The 16,876-nt window shown below is 39.9% G+C and overlaps 1 protein-coding gene across 1 annotated transcript; it reads left to right on the forward strand.

Moving 5' to 3' along the window:
- The first annotated feature begins 405 nt into the window (after window positions 1–405).
- Window positions 406–16,818, forward strand: LMLN (leishmanolysin like peptidase). Its single transcript, XM_039554973.1, has 17 exons — window positions 406–576; window positions 909–1,006; window positions 1,100–1,130; window positions 1,637–1,719; window positions 3,384–3,501; window positions 4,352–4,530; window positions 5,150–5,255; window positions 5,502–5,596; window positions 6,363–6,480; window positions 7,261–7,368; window positions 8,117–8,193; window positions 8,787–8,897; window positions 9,625–9,757; window positions 10,353–10,512; window positions 11,270–11,400; window positions 12,031–12,241; window positions 12,823–16,818. The coding sequence occupies exons 1-17, from the start codon at window positions 421–423 to the stop codon at window positions 12,915–12,917; spliced, it is 2,010 nt and encodes a 669-aa protein (XP_039410907.1). The 5' UTR covers window positions 406–420; the 3' UTR covers window positions 12,918–16,818.
- Window positions 16,819–16,876: the final 58 nt, after the last annotated feature.

Below are 16,876 nucleotides of genomic sequence, written 5' to 3' on the forward strand. Positions count from 1 at the left end.
GATAGGATAAGAGGAAACGGCCTCCAGGGTTTAGGTTGCACATTAGGAAAAACTCCTTCACAGAAAGGGTGGTCGAGCATTGGAGTGAGCTGCCCAGGGAGGCGGTGGAAGCGTTCAAAAACCGTGTAGAGGTAGCGCTTGGGGAGATGGTTTAATGGTGGCCTTGGCGGTGCTGGGTCAGAGCTCAGCCTCGGTTATCCGGCCGCTCTTTCCCCCCGCCCTGCCCCTCCGCCTCTGGGCCGCACCGCTCGCACCCGCCGCCGCCGCTCCCTCCCCCTCAGCCCCTGACCCCGCCCCTCGCGGCTCCACGCCCAATCAGAAGCGCCCGCCGCTCCCGCCCCGCCCTCTCTGCCCGCCCATTGGCGGAGGCCGCTCCCCCGGGGCTGACTCCATGGCGACGCGGCGGAGGGGCACTCCAAAATGGCCGCCGAGCCGGGCGGCGGGCGCGCCCGGTTCACCCGATGCTGGCGCCCGCCGCTCGCCGCCTTCACCGCTGGGCTCCTGCTGGTCCTGCCGCTGCCTCCCTCAGCTTCTGCCTCTTCCTCCTGTGACCACCGCGTACCCAGCAGCGACCAGGTGGGGCGGCCGGGGGTCTTCAGGTGGCTCCGAGGGGTGTTGGGGAGCAGAGGCTCCCCCGTTGGCCGTTCCCGCTCTTGGATTCGGCTTTCCCGTCCCTTCTCGGCTTTCCCGGGCCGGGCTGTGCCGGGTCTGGCCCCGCCGCCTCGTCTGTGGGCGCTAATGACGGCAGGGGGCGCAGAGCGTCCCATTGCCGGTGAGGGAAGGGCTGGAAGTGGCTGGCACCGAGCGGTGCTGCTGTGGCGAGAGGGAGCCGAGGGCCCGGGGCCGTGGGGTGCTGTGTCTGTCCGGGCGAGCTGCCTCATCCAGCGCCTCATGCCTCTCCCTGCCAGGTTGTCTATCAAGTTCCTCTCAAGGAAAATCACGTCTCGAAGAGAAACGTGGATCAACAGCTAAGAATAAAGACTGTATATGACAGAAGCGTTGAGGAGTGAGTATAATGTTATGACAAATTTTTTTTCCTCCATGGCTGAGAACGGAAACCTTATTAACTAAAGATCGTATGTTTTGTTTTTAAATATAGTTTGCTGCCTGAGAAAAGACAGCTTATAAAGGTACGTTATGTTTCCTTTCCCTTTTTGTTTGTATATAATTTACTACATGGATGAAGTCTAAGGCTAGTTTAACTAAAACCTTGAATGCCAGCAATTTAATATTCCTCTAGTCCAGAAAACCAAAGCTTTGTATAGATTATACCTCCACTACAAATGATTCCAGAGTTCTGCTGCATGTTGTTCGACAGGTGTTTGCTGTTTCCCAAGGTGCGAAGATACCAGTGAGAAATGTGTATATAGTTGTTAAAAGCCTCTTTGAAGCTGTACATTCTGATTAGTACTGGTTTCCTTCCCATTTTGTCATTCCAATAACAAAATATGGGAATACTGAAACAAAGTGTCTCGTAAATATGTTGATAATAATTGAACTTCTTAGAGAGCCAGGCTTTCCCCTATTCTGCTATACCACAATATCTAGCAAGTTTCATGTAACTTGGTAGTTAATGCCTTTGGGGTGAGTTGTGTCTGCACTGCTGCTGGGTGACTCTGATTTCTGTTCTTTTCAGAACAAACTCTTCCCACAAGCTATATCTTATTTGGAGAAGACGTTTCAAGTGCGCAAGTCTGTAGGTGCTATATTGCTGAGCAGGTATGTGAAAGTGTGCTGAAAATCACTTGCTATGTTTGATATTTAATGTTGTGCTGCATAGCCTTTAAAAGAATATTAGAGTAAGAGTAAGAAGTGCCCTGCTGAATCTGATCAGTGACCCATCTGATCCAGTGGGGGTGGCAGATGCTCTTTTACGAATCTGCCAACCTTCCCCAAGCAACACCTGCATTTGTTATAGCAAAGATGTTCAAAGCTATACGTGCTGCCAGTTCTCTTTTATGTGTTCCCTCATTTATGAACATTTTCCTAATCTCTCTTTGAACCTGTGGACGCTCCACTAACAACTGGAAGCATTATGTCTTCCCTGGCAGGGTAATTAACAATTTTCACTGTGCAAGTTATATTAAGTACCAATATAGTGCTGTAAGACTATTCTATAGTTCTCTTCTAATAATTGTGAGAAATGAGACAACTCTTAGTTAAAAAAAAAATGAAAATAATTTATTGAAAACAGAAAAATTGAAAAATTACAGAAATTAGAAAAATATAAAAATTTGGGATCCTATGGCTCGGTAGATGGTATGCCCCAGGAGCACAGGGATTTGACATCTGGCTTAGACAGCACTGGACCTCAGGTAGAGAAGAGGACTTGCAGTGCTGGGCTGACTTTTAGCTGGTCTAAAAGTCAGGAAAAAAAATTATTAAAGGCTCCTTAATAGGAGTAAGGCTTTTAACGCCCACCACTGGCAGCCACCCAGCTAGCCTGCAGAGAGCGAGATAGGGCGCTTCGCTGTCTCGTTATTTTATAGTGCCTTTGCTCCGCCCCAGTCCGCCCAGAGCCCGCCCACAGCCCGCCCCTTCATTTTAAAGTGATCGGTGCTTTCCCTTTGACTGATCATCTCCATCCACCAATGGTTCATCGTTGTCAGAGGGGTGGTATTAGTTGAGATAAGGGTGCTAAAATGCCGTCATTAAAATTCAGGCTGCCACGGAGCTTGCCTCCAGGGTAAGGGTTATGGGGCTAAAAATAGCTGCTGGCTGTTAGAACTGGGGTTTTTTTGGAGTTAGCCTTGGAACCAAAGTGCAAGTAAAAACACCTAAAAAAAGTATTAAAATACATCCAACATATCTTAAAACACTTGTAAAAGTCTACAGTAAACACAGGAAAGAGAACTCTTATGGTGTACAGGTGGTTTGAAGTTTGAAAGGGGAGCATAAGTTGGGATTTTTAACTGGGGAATTTTTAACTGGGAAGGGTGCAACTCTCTTAATAAACTACTTTGAACAATTGAAAACACTGATAATGGAACTTGATTTTTGTACCTGGGCTGATGGGTTAATTTTAACATTCAATTTAAAAATATTTAACTCAGAATTAATTAATTAAAGCACTTAATATGCGAAGACCAAGCACAATTAGGGATTTCATGTATGACAACCTGCATTTGTTATAGCAAAGATGTTCAAAGCTATACATGCTGCCAGTTCTCTTTTATGTGTACCCTCATTTATGAACCTTTTCCTAATCTCTCTTTGAACCTGTGGATGCTCCACTAACAACTGGAAGCATTATGTCTTCCCTGGCAGGGTAATTAACAATTTTCACTGTGCAAGTTATATTAAGTACCAATATAGTGCTGTAAGACTATTCTATAGTTCTCTTTTAATAATAAAAGTGTTGACTGTCCCATGTTTCATTGAAGGCAATGTGTGACAAACCAATATTTAAGGAGGAAAGCTGACCCTCACAGATATTGCCAAAAAGCCTGTGCAGACTATACAAGGTGTGGGCCAGTTATAGTTCCTGAGAAACACCTCCAGGTAAGCTCAGCTATCCAAGTGTTTCCTAATCTTTGAAATATTACTGTTTATGGTAATTAATGAAAAAGTGAATGTTGGTAACTGTGCATAAGTAACCTTTTTGCTGGAGATCTCTAAGTCTGAATGAAAGAATGGATCAACTTAAATTAGTGTGAGTTTCTGTAGTTTGTATTGTTGAATCAAAATTCAGATAAAACTGGTTACTATCTTCTGAGCCTGTGTTTTAATGGCCTGTACAGAGAGGATGAGATTTGGAGCTTGCTAAGTTGCCACTAGTCACTTTGTTATTCACCTTGGTCAATGAGTTGGATTTTCACGAGTTGGTAGTTGATTTTTGAAGACCATGTTTGAAGAGGTTATCCACTGACTCAGGAGCATGGTGCAAGAAATGCTTCAGACTTGTTTTCTTGCATGACTTTTTGATTCAACTACAGTATGTGATCAGTAGATTTCTGGTTTTCTTTTCTTTAACTTGGAAATTTCAACTATATCACTAAAAACATAGCAGATTACATGAGAAATGCTATTGCTACTTATGTATACTAGTTTTGTGAGACAATATATTTTTTTTAATTTATAGGAAGTACAGGGTGCTAATTCTGGGAAGCTTGGCAGGCTTTTGTTTTGTTTTGTTTTAAGCTGCCACCTTCCTTGTGTGTGATAAATAAAAAGAGCTAGTCATTTGAAAGTTATTCCTTGGCTCTGGCTTTGTTTACTGTTCTTCACAGGGCATTTTATTCTCTTCTGCTGTCTTGCAGCAGGATTTCTTCTTGGATTCAAGCTAATTGAATTGTGTCATGCAAAATTTTGGTCATAAGTATTTTAATTGTTCCATTTGAACATTGTAAAGCAATGCAGGGTGTACAATGACAATGACTGGCACCGCAGGCCCACAGGCTCACCTGAGCAGGAAGGGGTTCGAGATGCTGACTTTTTGCTCTACGTTAGTGCTCTCACTACTGAAAGGTGTGGCCATGAAAATATCATTGCATATGCAGCCTACTGCCAACTGGAAGCTGAAATGGACAGGCAAGTATTCCCTCTGTTGCAAATCTCTTTTTCATTAAACTTTGAAGTTTTTTAATTGTTCAGGTGTGGAATTTGATTGTTTGCCTTTTTTGTATAACAAAGCAGGAGTCATTATTGACTTAGACAAGCGCTGCATTTATGTAAAATCAGCAAACCCGTCAAATAGTGCTTAACTCAGCAAAGTTGAGGCACATGACTCAAAGCTGATCCTCCACTGTTAATGCTAAACTTTACCTCAAGATCCTGTTTCTGTTGAGGTGAATGTCATGATTTCACAAGCTTAAAGAGTGCAAGTTCCTACTTACATGGCTTTTGTTTCCATTTCAGTTGCAGTCACTGTTACAGACTTTGTACCTCACTAGGATCTTACCTAAAATTCAGGTCTCTTGCATTATTGTCACTGACATCTGTGCAGAATACTGAATATAAAGATTGATTGACCCCATCCCACCAGTAAACTAGTCACTGTATTGTTAACAGATATTTATAAATGATTAGGAAGGACATACTTTTACATTAGTCTATATCTTCTTTAAATCTTGTGCTGCTTCAAGTGAATAATGATTTGAGTTTTGTAGTATTTTACTGAAAACCATTTAATTTTGAAACTGTCTTCCAGGCCAATAGCAGGATATGCTAACTTGTGTCCAAACATGATTTCAACACAAGCTCAGGAATTTGTTGGCATGTTGTCTACAGTGAAGCACGAGATAATCCATGCACTGGTAAGGGTTGATAAAATGTTGCCTTGAGATTGGTGCCTCCTTCCTCACATGCCTCCAGCTTGTTGCCAAAGAAGAATGTTTGGTGGAGGAAAGCTCTTGCTTTGCCTCCTTCAATTTGTGCTAATTGCCTTGGAGTGTTGTACTTCCAGCGTGACAGTGGTGGGTGTGGGAACTCTTTCATGGTGTTTGGCTGTGTATATGAATGTCTTACCAAAGGTTTCTGTGTGTTTGTTTTTTAACTTCAAGGGTTTCTCTGCTGGACTGTTTGCATTTTATCGTGATGATGATGGAAAACCTTTGACTCCAAGATTTGCAGATGGACTTCCTCCTTTTAATGAAAGGTATTACATATTTTTTGGACCTCTTGGTAGTCCCACTGAAGGATGTTTTTGTGTTGCTTTTTTAGGATGTATTCTTGCCTGTCGAAAACCCAACTTCATTCCATTATTTGAATTACTTTCCTTTGTTATGTTCAAACAGTGGTGTGTGGTGGTTTTCTAATCTTTCTTTACATTGCCATGGAGCACTTATATTGTCCACATATCCACAAACTAAGACAAGATTTCATTTATCAGAAGGCTTGACGTTAAGCATTACAATTACACGTGCTGTCCAATATCAGTGCAGTTCATTTTTAAGACTTGTATCATTCAAAGTTTATGGTTATGCAGAACTGACACTGTGTGTAATCTGCTGTGTGAATTTTCTGATTTTTTACAGAATGAGCAGTTTGCATTGTTTTTTCTTTGTTTAGTTGGTATTGTAGATGTTCTTTTAGGAGGTGGAAGGGTAGAGAGCTTTGGTTTTTTATGATAGCAATACTGAGGATTTTTATTTAATTTTTTACATTTTTGGTAACTGTAGAAAATACGTCTTGAGTCTATAGACTGTATTTTTAATAATCTTACTCTGCCTTGTTAAATCAGAGTTGTGTGTATAATAAACACATATCTTAAAAAGGAGAAATGCTGCATAATAAAATTTTTAACTTTAGGAAGCACGAGGGAGTATAAAGATTATCTATGATTCTGTTTCTTATGGAGATAGATCTTTGCACAGTAATGTGTCTCTGTGGGAAAGATTTGTAACCAAACCTTCTCCTTACAGCCTAGGTTTGTATCAGTGGAGCAATAAAGTCGTTCATAAAGCAGTGAGGTTGTGGGACATACGTGGTGGTAAAATGCTGCGCCATGCTGTTCATCTTCTGGTGACACCTCGGGTAGTGGTACGTGTGCATTACCTTTCAAGCTTTGTATGCCCAGGTTACCATCATGTTCTTAAGTCATAAATATTTCTTATTCTTGAAGAAGTAATAGCCTAACATTGAATATTCTTCCCTGAAAGTTTGATCCAAAGCCTATGCCATTAACACTGTGTAACTGAGAGGGTGTACCTGAAATAAAGTGGAAAATGGGTGACAGACAGTATGAAATAAATAATTGACAAAGTAAGAGACAATGAAGGGACTGGAAAGTAAATTATTCAAGGTTAAGCAAAACTGATGTTGAAGAAGTTCCTTAGTCGTACTCTTTAGATGTTTTCCTACAGATTTAAGACACCTCCTGCTCCTTTAATATTAATATTTTGTCATGTTTAAAAAGAAATTCCTCAAGGATTTTTGGAAGTCTTTCTTGCTTCCCACGCCTCAGACTCTCTCTTTGTGCCCCCAACAGAACATATGCTCATGTGTAACAAATTGGATTTGGAAATAAGTCATAGTGTTAATCACATTTGGCCACAAATAATCTTTTTGTTTTGAATGTAACAGAGTGTATAGAGCAAACATGGATTAATTACCCCTGGTTTTGCTCATTTCTTTCAAGGAGATGAATAGATAGTGTGATAGGCTTGCTGTTGGGGTGCTTACTTAGCCTTTGAGTAGAAAACAAAATGATAGAAAAAGAAATGCTGAAATACTTTTAATAGATAATTCTAGAGTACTAGGACTGCATGTGGGTATCCATCTCAGTGTTTTGAGAGTTGTGTTGAAATGTTTTCTTTTTAGGAAGAAGCCCGAAAACATTTTAATTGTCCAATTCTAGAGGGAATGGAGCTTGAAAATCAAGGTGGCATGGGTACTGAGCTCAATCACTGGGAGAAGAGGTTGTTGGAGGTTTGTGCTGATAGTAGGAATGGAAGGGGATGTGGGAATGTCTGCTCCCCATGCCTTTATTTTTAGGTTTATTGTGGTACTTACTGGAGCCTTGAAAATACAGGGGTATCAAACCTCACTGAGATACATCACGAACAGTACTTAATACTTAAACGTCCAATTTAATAGTCCAATTAAATACTTAGATGTTCAATTTCTAGATACATCTGTCTTTTAGCCTTCTTGCTAAGTCTCAGAGTATGAGTTTGAAATCAGGTGATTACTGAAAAGCTAAATGTCTCTTACTCCTGTCTGCCATTTACCCTTTTGAGAGGGTTTGCTCCCTTTTTGGGGCAAAGGGGGTATTCCTTTGAGTTTTGTTGCCCTCTGCCTCTTAAATACTTGGTCATTCTATTCATTACCAGGACTTTGTCTTTATTCATGTGCCCTGGGTTTAACTTTTGCCATGTCTCCTCTAGAACCATGCCTGATTAAGGAAACACTTATTTCTCTCTTGACATTTAAGCTAGTTTTTATTTGTAACTTTGTGCTGTGTGGTATTTTTGGCAGAGGTACTTTTTCTAGTGGTTGTTTTATGCAGTGAGGTAAACAAGAAGGGTAATGCTTCAGGACAGTCCTTTAATGACAGAGTATGGGATTTGAGTGTCAACAGTAAAAAGAGACCAGAAATAAAATGCTTTTCCACAAGAAGCATTTTCTTACAACAATGATTTTGAGCAGCTTACCAATCATAACTGATAACTTTCAGAATGAAGCAATGACTGGATCCCACACTCAGAATCGAGTCTTTTCCAGGATCACCTTAGCATTAATGGAAGACACAGGGTAAGAATTAAGAGTGGGGGGAGCGGGTTTTGGTTTACTTGTGTTTGGTTTTCATTGTACTTGATTTTATTTCAAGTTGATGCACTTGTACTTATCCCTCTGCAGCAGAGTAGATGGTCATCATAAATTAGCATTACTTTAGACAAGGAGTCATACCTAGTATGTTATTTTTTCTTCATGTGTTTCAAAACCCATTCTTAATGTAGCCTTTAAAAGCCAGGCATTGCAATGCAAAGTGCTGTTTGTAGCATATGTTTACTTTTTGTCTTAATGTAAGTCTTCTTTCAGTTGCATGCAGTACATATTGATTATTATTTTCAGCTCTTCTTGCAGATAGAAAGCAGAAATTGCCTAAAATTTCATCTTCGTGTGCATTGTTCCTTTGCAGATCACAACATTTTCTTCTAGTTCATTGTGACTTGAGAAATAGGGAAATCATAATATGTTTTCTGATAGGCAGAAAGGGATCTCGTTTCCCTTTTCTTAATTTGAAAACCCTAAGGCATAATATGAAATTCTTTGAACTGCTGTTTTATTAATCAGAACAGTAATTTTTGAAGTAACTATATTCTCATTTCAAAATACCTTTACAGATGGTATAAAGCTAATTACAGCATGGCAGAGAAATTAGATTGGGGACGCAATAAAGGCTGTGACTTTGTAATGAAGAGCTGCAAATTCTGGATTGACCAGAAGAGACAAAAGTAAGAATACAGTCTTTAAAAAAAAAATAAATATAAAGAGGAAACCCTGATGCTTGCTTACAGTTGTCCTTCAATTGTAACTCAGTAACAAGAAGTAGAGGTAGATGGAGATGAACAAGGAAGGCTGCCCTGCATCCCCCCCAATACAATAAATACGGAGGCAAACATCTTAGGGTGTAGAATGCATTTACACTATGAGAAAGCTGTGCTTCAAAGAGGATGGGTAGGACTTACTCTAAAAGTGTTTGCCTTCTTGCTTTGTCCCTTTTAATTGGAAATGCAGCCTGTGTCATTTAGCATTACTGGACTGTACTTAAAGCAACTGAAGGAGATGATAGCCATCTTCAAGACCAAGCCTACCTTGTTTGTTCCTTACAACCTTGTTTGTTCTTTACAATCCTCATACATTTCTAGGACACAGCTGCATAGTGGGCCTGTTTTGCTTGTATGGTTTTTTCTTTGAAGTTTACAAAGCAATATCATTAAAACTAAATAGGTGAGTGCATTGTAACTTTGTTTGCTGGCTTGATATTCTTTAAATCAGAAAGGTCATCACCAGACAAATAAGAAAAACTAGCCTCCAGAGACGAGGTCGGTGTTTCTTCGTGTGATTGACTGAGTGTAGGGGAGAATGGGAACAGTCTTGACAGGCTGCTTATGTAAAACAGTTTAATTGATTTGATGTGATTTTTATTCTGGTTTTTTTTGTTTGCTTTTTGTTTTTGAGGAAGCAATTAATAAGTCCATACTGCGACACTTTGAGGAGTAATCCTTTGCAGTTAACCTGCAGACAGGACCAAAGAGCAGTAGCAGTGTGCAACTTGCAGAAATTTCCAAAGCAGTTACCTCAGGAATATCAGGTATAATGGACCCTACTTTACAAGTAACTGAAGCATTTTCATTGTTGAGCTTTGCAGCCTGATGATTATATTTGTTTTGGGTTTTTTTTCTTCTGAACTAGCATATGACAGTAGATACTGTGAAAAATGTCTGCCTAGTTTATTTCAAGGAGTCTGAAGAGTGGTAAAAACCCTTTGTGATCTTAATAAAAGAAAATGATGTTGGATCTGGCCAAATGCCAGATAGAAATGTTGCTGTGTAACAGAAATCCCTCAGAATGTCTTGTCTGAGGTATTTTTTCCCCCAGTCTGCTGCCCTGTGTCACTGCACACTAAGAAATCTGTTCTGTTTACATCCCAAAGAATGAAATTATTACAAAGGGGAATCAGGAGCAGAAGCTGGGAGTGATATATGCAGATGTGAACCTCTGCATTATTTGCGTATTCTTAAATATTCCTGGCTCATCTGGTTCGTGGGTATTGTGAGGTGCTGTTAATAGCATTCCTGAGTAGTAACAGCTGATGTTCTTGCAGCTGTAGTGATTTGTTCTATTTAAAACACAGTTGTACATTTGCCTTTGCACAAACTGCTTCACTACTATGTTTTGTTTTGCAGTACTTTGACAATCTTAATGGAGTACCAGCAGAAGAATTACCTTACTATGGTGGCTCAGTAGAAATTGCTGACTATTGTCCCTTCAGTCAGGAATTCAGCTGGCATTTAAGTGGTGAATTTCAACGCAGTTCAGACTGTAGAATAATTGAAAACCAGCCAGGTCAGTATTCAGGACTTCAGGGTGGTATTGCAGAGATTGCATATTCAAACTAATTGCATGAGTGTTTCTTCACTAGTGAAGTTTCACACCACCAGGTGTGTAAACACAGTGCTATGGTGAGAAGCATAGCACAACTACTCTGTACACCTGAGGCAAACTCACATATCTAATGCAAGAATTGCAAAAGAAATTAACAAATACTTACCCCAAATGATCCAAATACAAGACAAAGGATGGGGAGGTTGTTTATTGGGTCTCTGAAACATAATTCCACTTTCCACCTTTATAGGTTTTTTGTTGAAGGCCAGGAGCTTTTCCAGTTATCACAGCATGGGTTTGTCTCTTAGTAATGCATGGATGTTCAGTACTGCAGAGCTCCAGGATGCTATAGGATATTACCTGTCTGTGCAGTTGTCCCAAAACCAACCAAACAAACACACTCTGCCCTCAAGCCAGCAATCACAGCAGGCATTCCCTCAGAGCAAACATACCTACATAATTCTGATGCAAAGTGCTTATTTGTTGGGGTTTTTTTTTTGTGGTTAGCTGACTTCTTTGTTTTTTAAATCTTGTGTTTATTCCCACATTTTTTTCAAGATGGTATAATTCCCAAATTGATAATAATTAAGGGTCTGAAATATTCCAGAAGCAAACTTGGAATTGCACGTGGGAGCATTAATTAGATAGCCTTTTAATTTGATGTGGGTTTTCTGTTCCTCTAGTTAAGCTGCAATTCAGTATATTCCTTCTACCTTAGATCCTACCAAAAACTATGGTGCAGAGAAATACGGACCAAACTCTGTGTGTCTTATTCAGAAATCCGCTTTTGTTATGGAACAGTGCAGGAGGAAACTCAGTTACCCTGACTGGGGTAGTGGATGTTATCAAGTGAGTATGTGCTGGGTTTTTGGTGTTTTTTTTTTAATAACCCTAAAGCAAAAGTTGGGCTTAAAATGTAGGGTGTGACTGTGAGAACTTTGCACCTGCACACTGGACATGATTTTCTCTGCTTTAAATCTGTAGATCATATAACATACTTTGAAAACAATTATCTTCCAACCATAAGCCTGTAATTTAGATAAGTGTGTGACTGCTGGGATGGCTTCCAGTCTCACTAGGGACATTCTTCATCTTACTCCTGTGACACTTTATCCTCAGCTAAGGAATACTTCCAGGGAATGTTCTGTTGTTGAAGCTTAATGTTAATTACTCACTGATTTTTCAGAGGTGGAAAGCACTGTGCACATGTCACTTATTTCTCATTATCCTCATTTTCTTTGGGACTATCTCACTAATGGTGTCATGTTCAGTAACTGCACAACTCTACAGAAGTAGTCATTAGCAGAAGCCAAGTTTTACTCATTCTCAGCTGATGATTTGCATGATTGCACAAAAAGAGTATAGTCAGTGCTTTAAAGCATTCCTGAATCTAGTAGTTGCTCAGACTGCATTAAAATACTTGCAGTTAATCTGTGCTTATGATAAATCATAATACAGACTTGACTCTTTTATTTTAAGGTTTCATGTTCTCCACAAGGGCTGCATGTGTGGGTCAAGGACACTGCGTACTTGTGCAGCCGCTCAGGCCAGGTACTGACTGTGAGCATTCAGATGAATGGCTGGATACACGTTGGCAATCTGATTTGCCCAGCCTGTTCAGACTTCTGTGACTCCTGTCCCCCAGAGCGGGATCCTCCAGCTTCTAACTTAACAAGAGCTGCACCCATTGGTAGGTTGCCTTATTTGCTGAAGTGAAACTTCAGTATTAAATATCTGAAAACGTCCAAGGTTTGTGTCAGCTCTGACTGTCAGGAATAGGAAGGGAAGGCCATGGCTATTTTAAGATCCCAGGTTTAGGAGGTAAAGGAAAATAGCAAAGGTACCCTGCTTTTTGCTGTGCAGTCATGCAGAATAGTGACTAACGCAGGAGAAATGTGTCTGAAACATAACTCCTTCGTTTCATGTCTCCTTCTGGTAATCATCCCAGAAATCCGGCTTTGGCCTGGGAACTTAGCAGGAAATCTGACCTGTGTTTTGAAGGCCATATCATTATTATAATCTTAAAAATTGTCTCCTTGGTGGAAAGTGAGTTCTCACTTGTATAACCTCTTACTGATAATGTTTATGTTGTAACGCAGAAAAATCAGATTCAGTTTTCTTTTTCAGAAAGGTAAAAAGTCTAATTCACTAAATACCAGTTAATGTTTTGTCAAGAAGTTTAACTCTTTGGTGATTTTTAGTGTTCCCTTTGTTATTTTATCTTGTCTTTAAACGTAGCATTTATAATTTTTTTTTTTTTTTTCATTTTAGACTTGTGCTCCTGCTCATCCAGCCTGGTTGTAACCCTTTGGCTGCTGGTGGCCAACTTAGTTCCCCTGCTAACAGGATTGTTTCTCTGCGCATAAACTTGAGCTTGGGGCAAGAAGAAGTTCTGAGATGATACCCCTCATGCTGCACTCCTTGCTGTGGAGCACAGGGGTTTTATCTCTGCAGGCAGTTCTCACCTGCTGAACCTCATCTTCTCTGGCAAGTATCGCTGCACACAGTAGTCAGGGAGGTGCTGACAAAAGCAGACAGAGTTTTGAGAGGAGGAAAATTTACCTTGTCATCTCAGTAAGTGCCAGTATTTTCCTGAATTGCAACCTATGGTTTTTTTGACGCAGTAACAAGATCCACTTTGCCAACTGTATTAGACTACCTTGGCAACTCAGTCAAGATTTGAAATGAGAACTCTTCTGTAATAGGACTGAGGGCTGGGGTTTTTTGTTATGTCTGTTGTGTGATTGGTAGCAAAGCATCCTCAAATTGGAAATATACCTCAATGGTTTAGTCAAAAGCCATGTAAAAATCAGTTGTCATCACTGCTGATAACCCAGGCCTGAAGAGGCTGGTAATTTGTTTTGTCAATTCTTACAATTTATGGGGGAGGAAAGAATGTAATGGGATAGACCAGTGGTTTACAGTTGCATCCACAACTGGATTCTGCAGCTTTGAGCCCCCTCAGAATTCATACTAGGTAAAGCAGCTAATTCTTGGGTTTCATTACATCTTCCTACATGCACAAAATGGAATTTCAGACTGGTAACCAGGACAACTGTCTAGAAATCCCATTTTCATTTAGCATGTGCCAGTTCTACTGTGAAATTTAATGCATCATGTTTGAATATTCTCAAGAGTTTGCTAAGCAAATACATTTCAGTACTGATACTATCCCAAATTTACAGACTGTAAATTTGGGATAGGATTTATGATTATATTTTGTTTTGTTGGTTTGTTTTTCAAATAATGAGTAATGGCATTAGTGTTTCAAAACTAGTTATGAATATTACTGCAGATGTTCTCACTTGTTGTTGAAGAGCAAACCAGTAGCAATGGCAGCTATAATCTTACAGGATCATACTGATGTCTCTAGACCAAAAACTATATTGAATGTGTAAGGAAAGTCTAATCTGTTTGCCTTTTTTTTTCCTCTCCTTTTTCTTGGACATGTAAATACTATGGATTATTTGAGTATTTGTAATAAGTTGAGAATCAGATGGTTTGAGGCGCATGAGGGCACACCTTGCTACAAATTAATCACTTGATGACAAAACATATAAGATGAAGGAAATGAGCAAAATCTGTCAAGGTAAGGAGTAAGTAAAATCTGTCAAGCTGCTCCATAGGACCCTTGCATGGATGTTTTTATTCATTTCTGACTATAATGTGTAACAAATAATCCTGTTCAGAGGTAAAGAAACTCTTTGTGGTTCAGTCCAGTGTCTGTCCTTTTAGAACCATTTTCACTGCTGGAAAAGTGTTCAATTTATGGGAGCAGACATGCCCAGTGCACTAAAAAATGCAGATATAGGGAGAAAGGTGATGTTACTCTGCTTATTAAATGTTCTGTGATATTAGAATTGTCAGTGACTGGATCCCTTTCCTAAATGGAAGGTAGGGAGATGGAGTAAAACTTATATACCTAAAATTATACTTTAATAATAGGACTTCCATCATGATTGTAAGAAATTCTTTGTGCCTACTGGACTTGTTTGTTGTTTTTTTTTTTATTTAAAGAAACTCTTATGGCACTGCTGAGGCAAGTGAGGTACAACCTTAAACTGTCTGAAGACATCGCAGTTGAGAGCACCTTGCACAGTTCTCCTTCTTAACTGCAGGTTAAGTTTGCTGTGAATTAGGCCTAGGCTAGCCTTAAATCGGTCTCTCTGAGAAGCAATACAAGTCAGGACTCAAATGCTTTAAAATTGTACAAATTGAATTATGAAGCACTCAGATTGATAAGTGATAATTATTTTAATATATCCACAAAACAGTCAATCTAAACTGATACCTGGAAAACATAAAGGTTTGAGAATACATCTTAGGTCCCAGAGGTTGATACTGTATTTTTCATCTGTTGTGCAATAATACAGTTTGAAATGGTATCACTCAACAGCAATGCTTTTGATACTTGAAAAGAAATTACTGGTTATTTTTCTCTTACTGTGAAATGTTTGCACTGTCTGAACTTTCTGGTTAACTTTATAACTGTTAAACTTTTTAACTAGTGTTAATTTATTGTGCTCAGTATTTGATATGCTGGTCTCCTGTCTGAGATTTGTCATATTTAATTGAATATTTTTATCTTCTACACAGTTGTTTATCTTGATGGCTTTTCTTCTTTTAATCTCTCTTCCTGAGAATTAACTGAAAGACGGCTTAGGAAGTTGATGCTTACCTATGTCTGAATTGTGTGCATTAATTAAAGAACAGGGATATAGTGCTTTGTATTGACAGGGAAAAATCAATCGGCCTGTTGGAGCTCTTGTGGTCAGGTTCACCAGTATCTGCTGAGTAGCTGCATCAGTGAATCCAGTGAAGTAAAACTGCTACTGCCTTAATAATCTGAGATTTCAGTTGTAATTTCTTTGTTGTGCAGCCCTTCAGCTGCCTGTGAACTGCAGAACTGGACATGACTTTGGGGGGGGTCGGGCATGGAAGGTACTTTAGTTGGAAAAATGCAACATCTTCTATCCCACCAGTGGGTTAGCAGCTGCAAGCGGCTGTAGCCTTGTGGGAACTGCCAAGGAATGTGTCAACTTAAAGTGGCAATGAATTGGTAGCTGTCATACAGAATATTTGAGCAAAGTTGACTACCTCAGTTCTGTTTGTCTTTGCATTCAGCTTTTAGCCTGCTGTGAACTTCCAGATCTTAACATGAATTAAGTAAAGTCATGTCTCAGGTTTTTAAGAGTAAAATTACTACAGTAGGAAGCATAAGCCATTTTTTAGTATAGAACACAGCTAAAATTGTAGCTTAAACAGATCGGTTATGTAGCCTTAAGTGTAGTTTCTGCCGTAAAATTCAGAATTCTTTTAAATAAACGCAAAGTTTGCTGTGTTAGATGTCCTGACCACACATGGTGAGTCCCTCCTGTTGCATCTCTTAAGTGTGAAAACTTGGAACTACAGCCCATTTAAGCCTTTGTGTTTCCACCAGGAAAACTGGGCAGCAGGAGCCCTGGAAGTTGTGCTGAGATGCATGAGTTTGCTCATCTGTAGCAGAAATATTTTCAGTGTATAATGTCCACAGTTCTAACTTCTTAACTTTTTAAAAGCATTCCATGTTTGCTTAGGGAAGTAAATTAGTCTTGCAGTCTTTTTTGATCCCAGTACTTCAAATCATTTCAATTAGAAGTTGAGGCAAGTCATACTTTAGGAACACATTTTTCTAGTGTTGCAATTATAAGGAGGAAGGATAACTTCTGGCTGGAGAATGCAGCAAGTAAAATCACATTGAAAAGCAGCAATTCATTCCTCCTGAAGTAAGTTGAGGTCTTGGGAGACTGTCACGGCCCCATGTAGGTTAATTACAGAAAGGGAATCATATCCCCCAATAATCGACTGTCAGTCCAACGCAGCTCATTCTTTCTGCTGAGCACTAGTAAACTGGGGAGACTGATGTCTGAGAGCAGATGTATCCACAATCCCTTATGAGGGCCAGCTGGTTTTAAATCTTCCTGTCCTGCAAATCTTTCTGCTTGAGGATATTCAGTAGAGAGGGAGGTGTATGTCCTTCCTTCCCTGCATTTCCAAGGAGTGACTTTCAGCCAGCTGAGCAGCTCAAGGTCTTTTCCCTGCAAGATTAACCCCTGGTTTTTGCTTGTCTGGATGTGTGAGTGCCTGCTTGCATGTATGTACTGCTCTTCAGGATTTGGGGCTGTTTGTGCGCTGAATAGCGTGATCTTATACTACCGGACTTCCAAAGTGCAAATGTTGCCTTTTTAATGTGAAGCTTACCTTGGAGATAAAACAACTGTTTTCAGAGAAGTGTCTGACCTTGAACATGTGTTTCCTATTTTGGTACAGAATGTAAATATAGAAC

Source organism: Corvus cornix, chromosome 7 (assembly GCF_000738735.6).
Source record: "Corvus cornix cornix isolate S_Up_H32 chromosome 7, ASM73873v5, whole genome shotgun sequence".
NCBI classification, from domain to species: domain Eukaryota; kingdom Metazoa; phylum Chordata; class Aves; order Passeriformes; family Corvidae; genus Corvus; species Corvus cornix.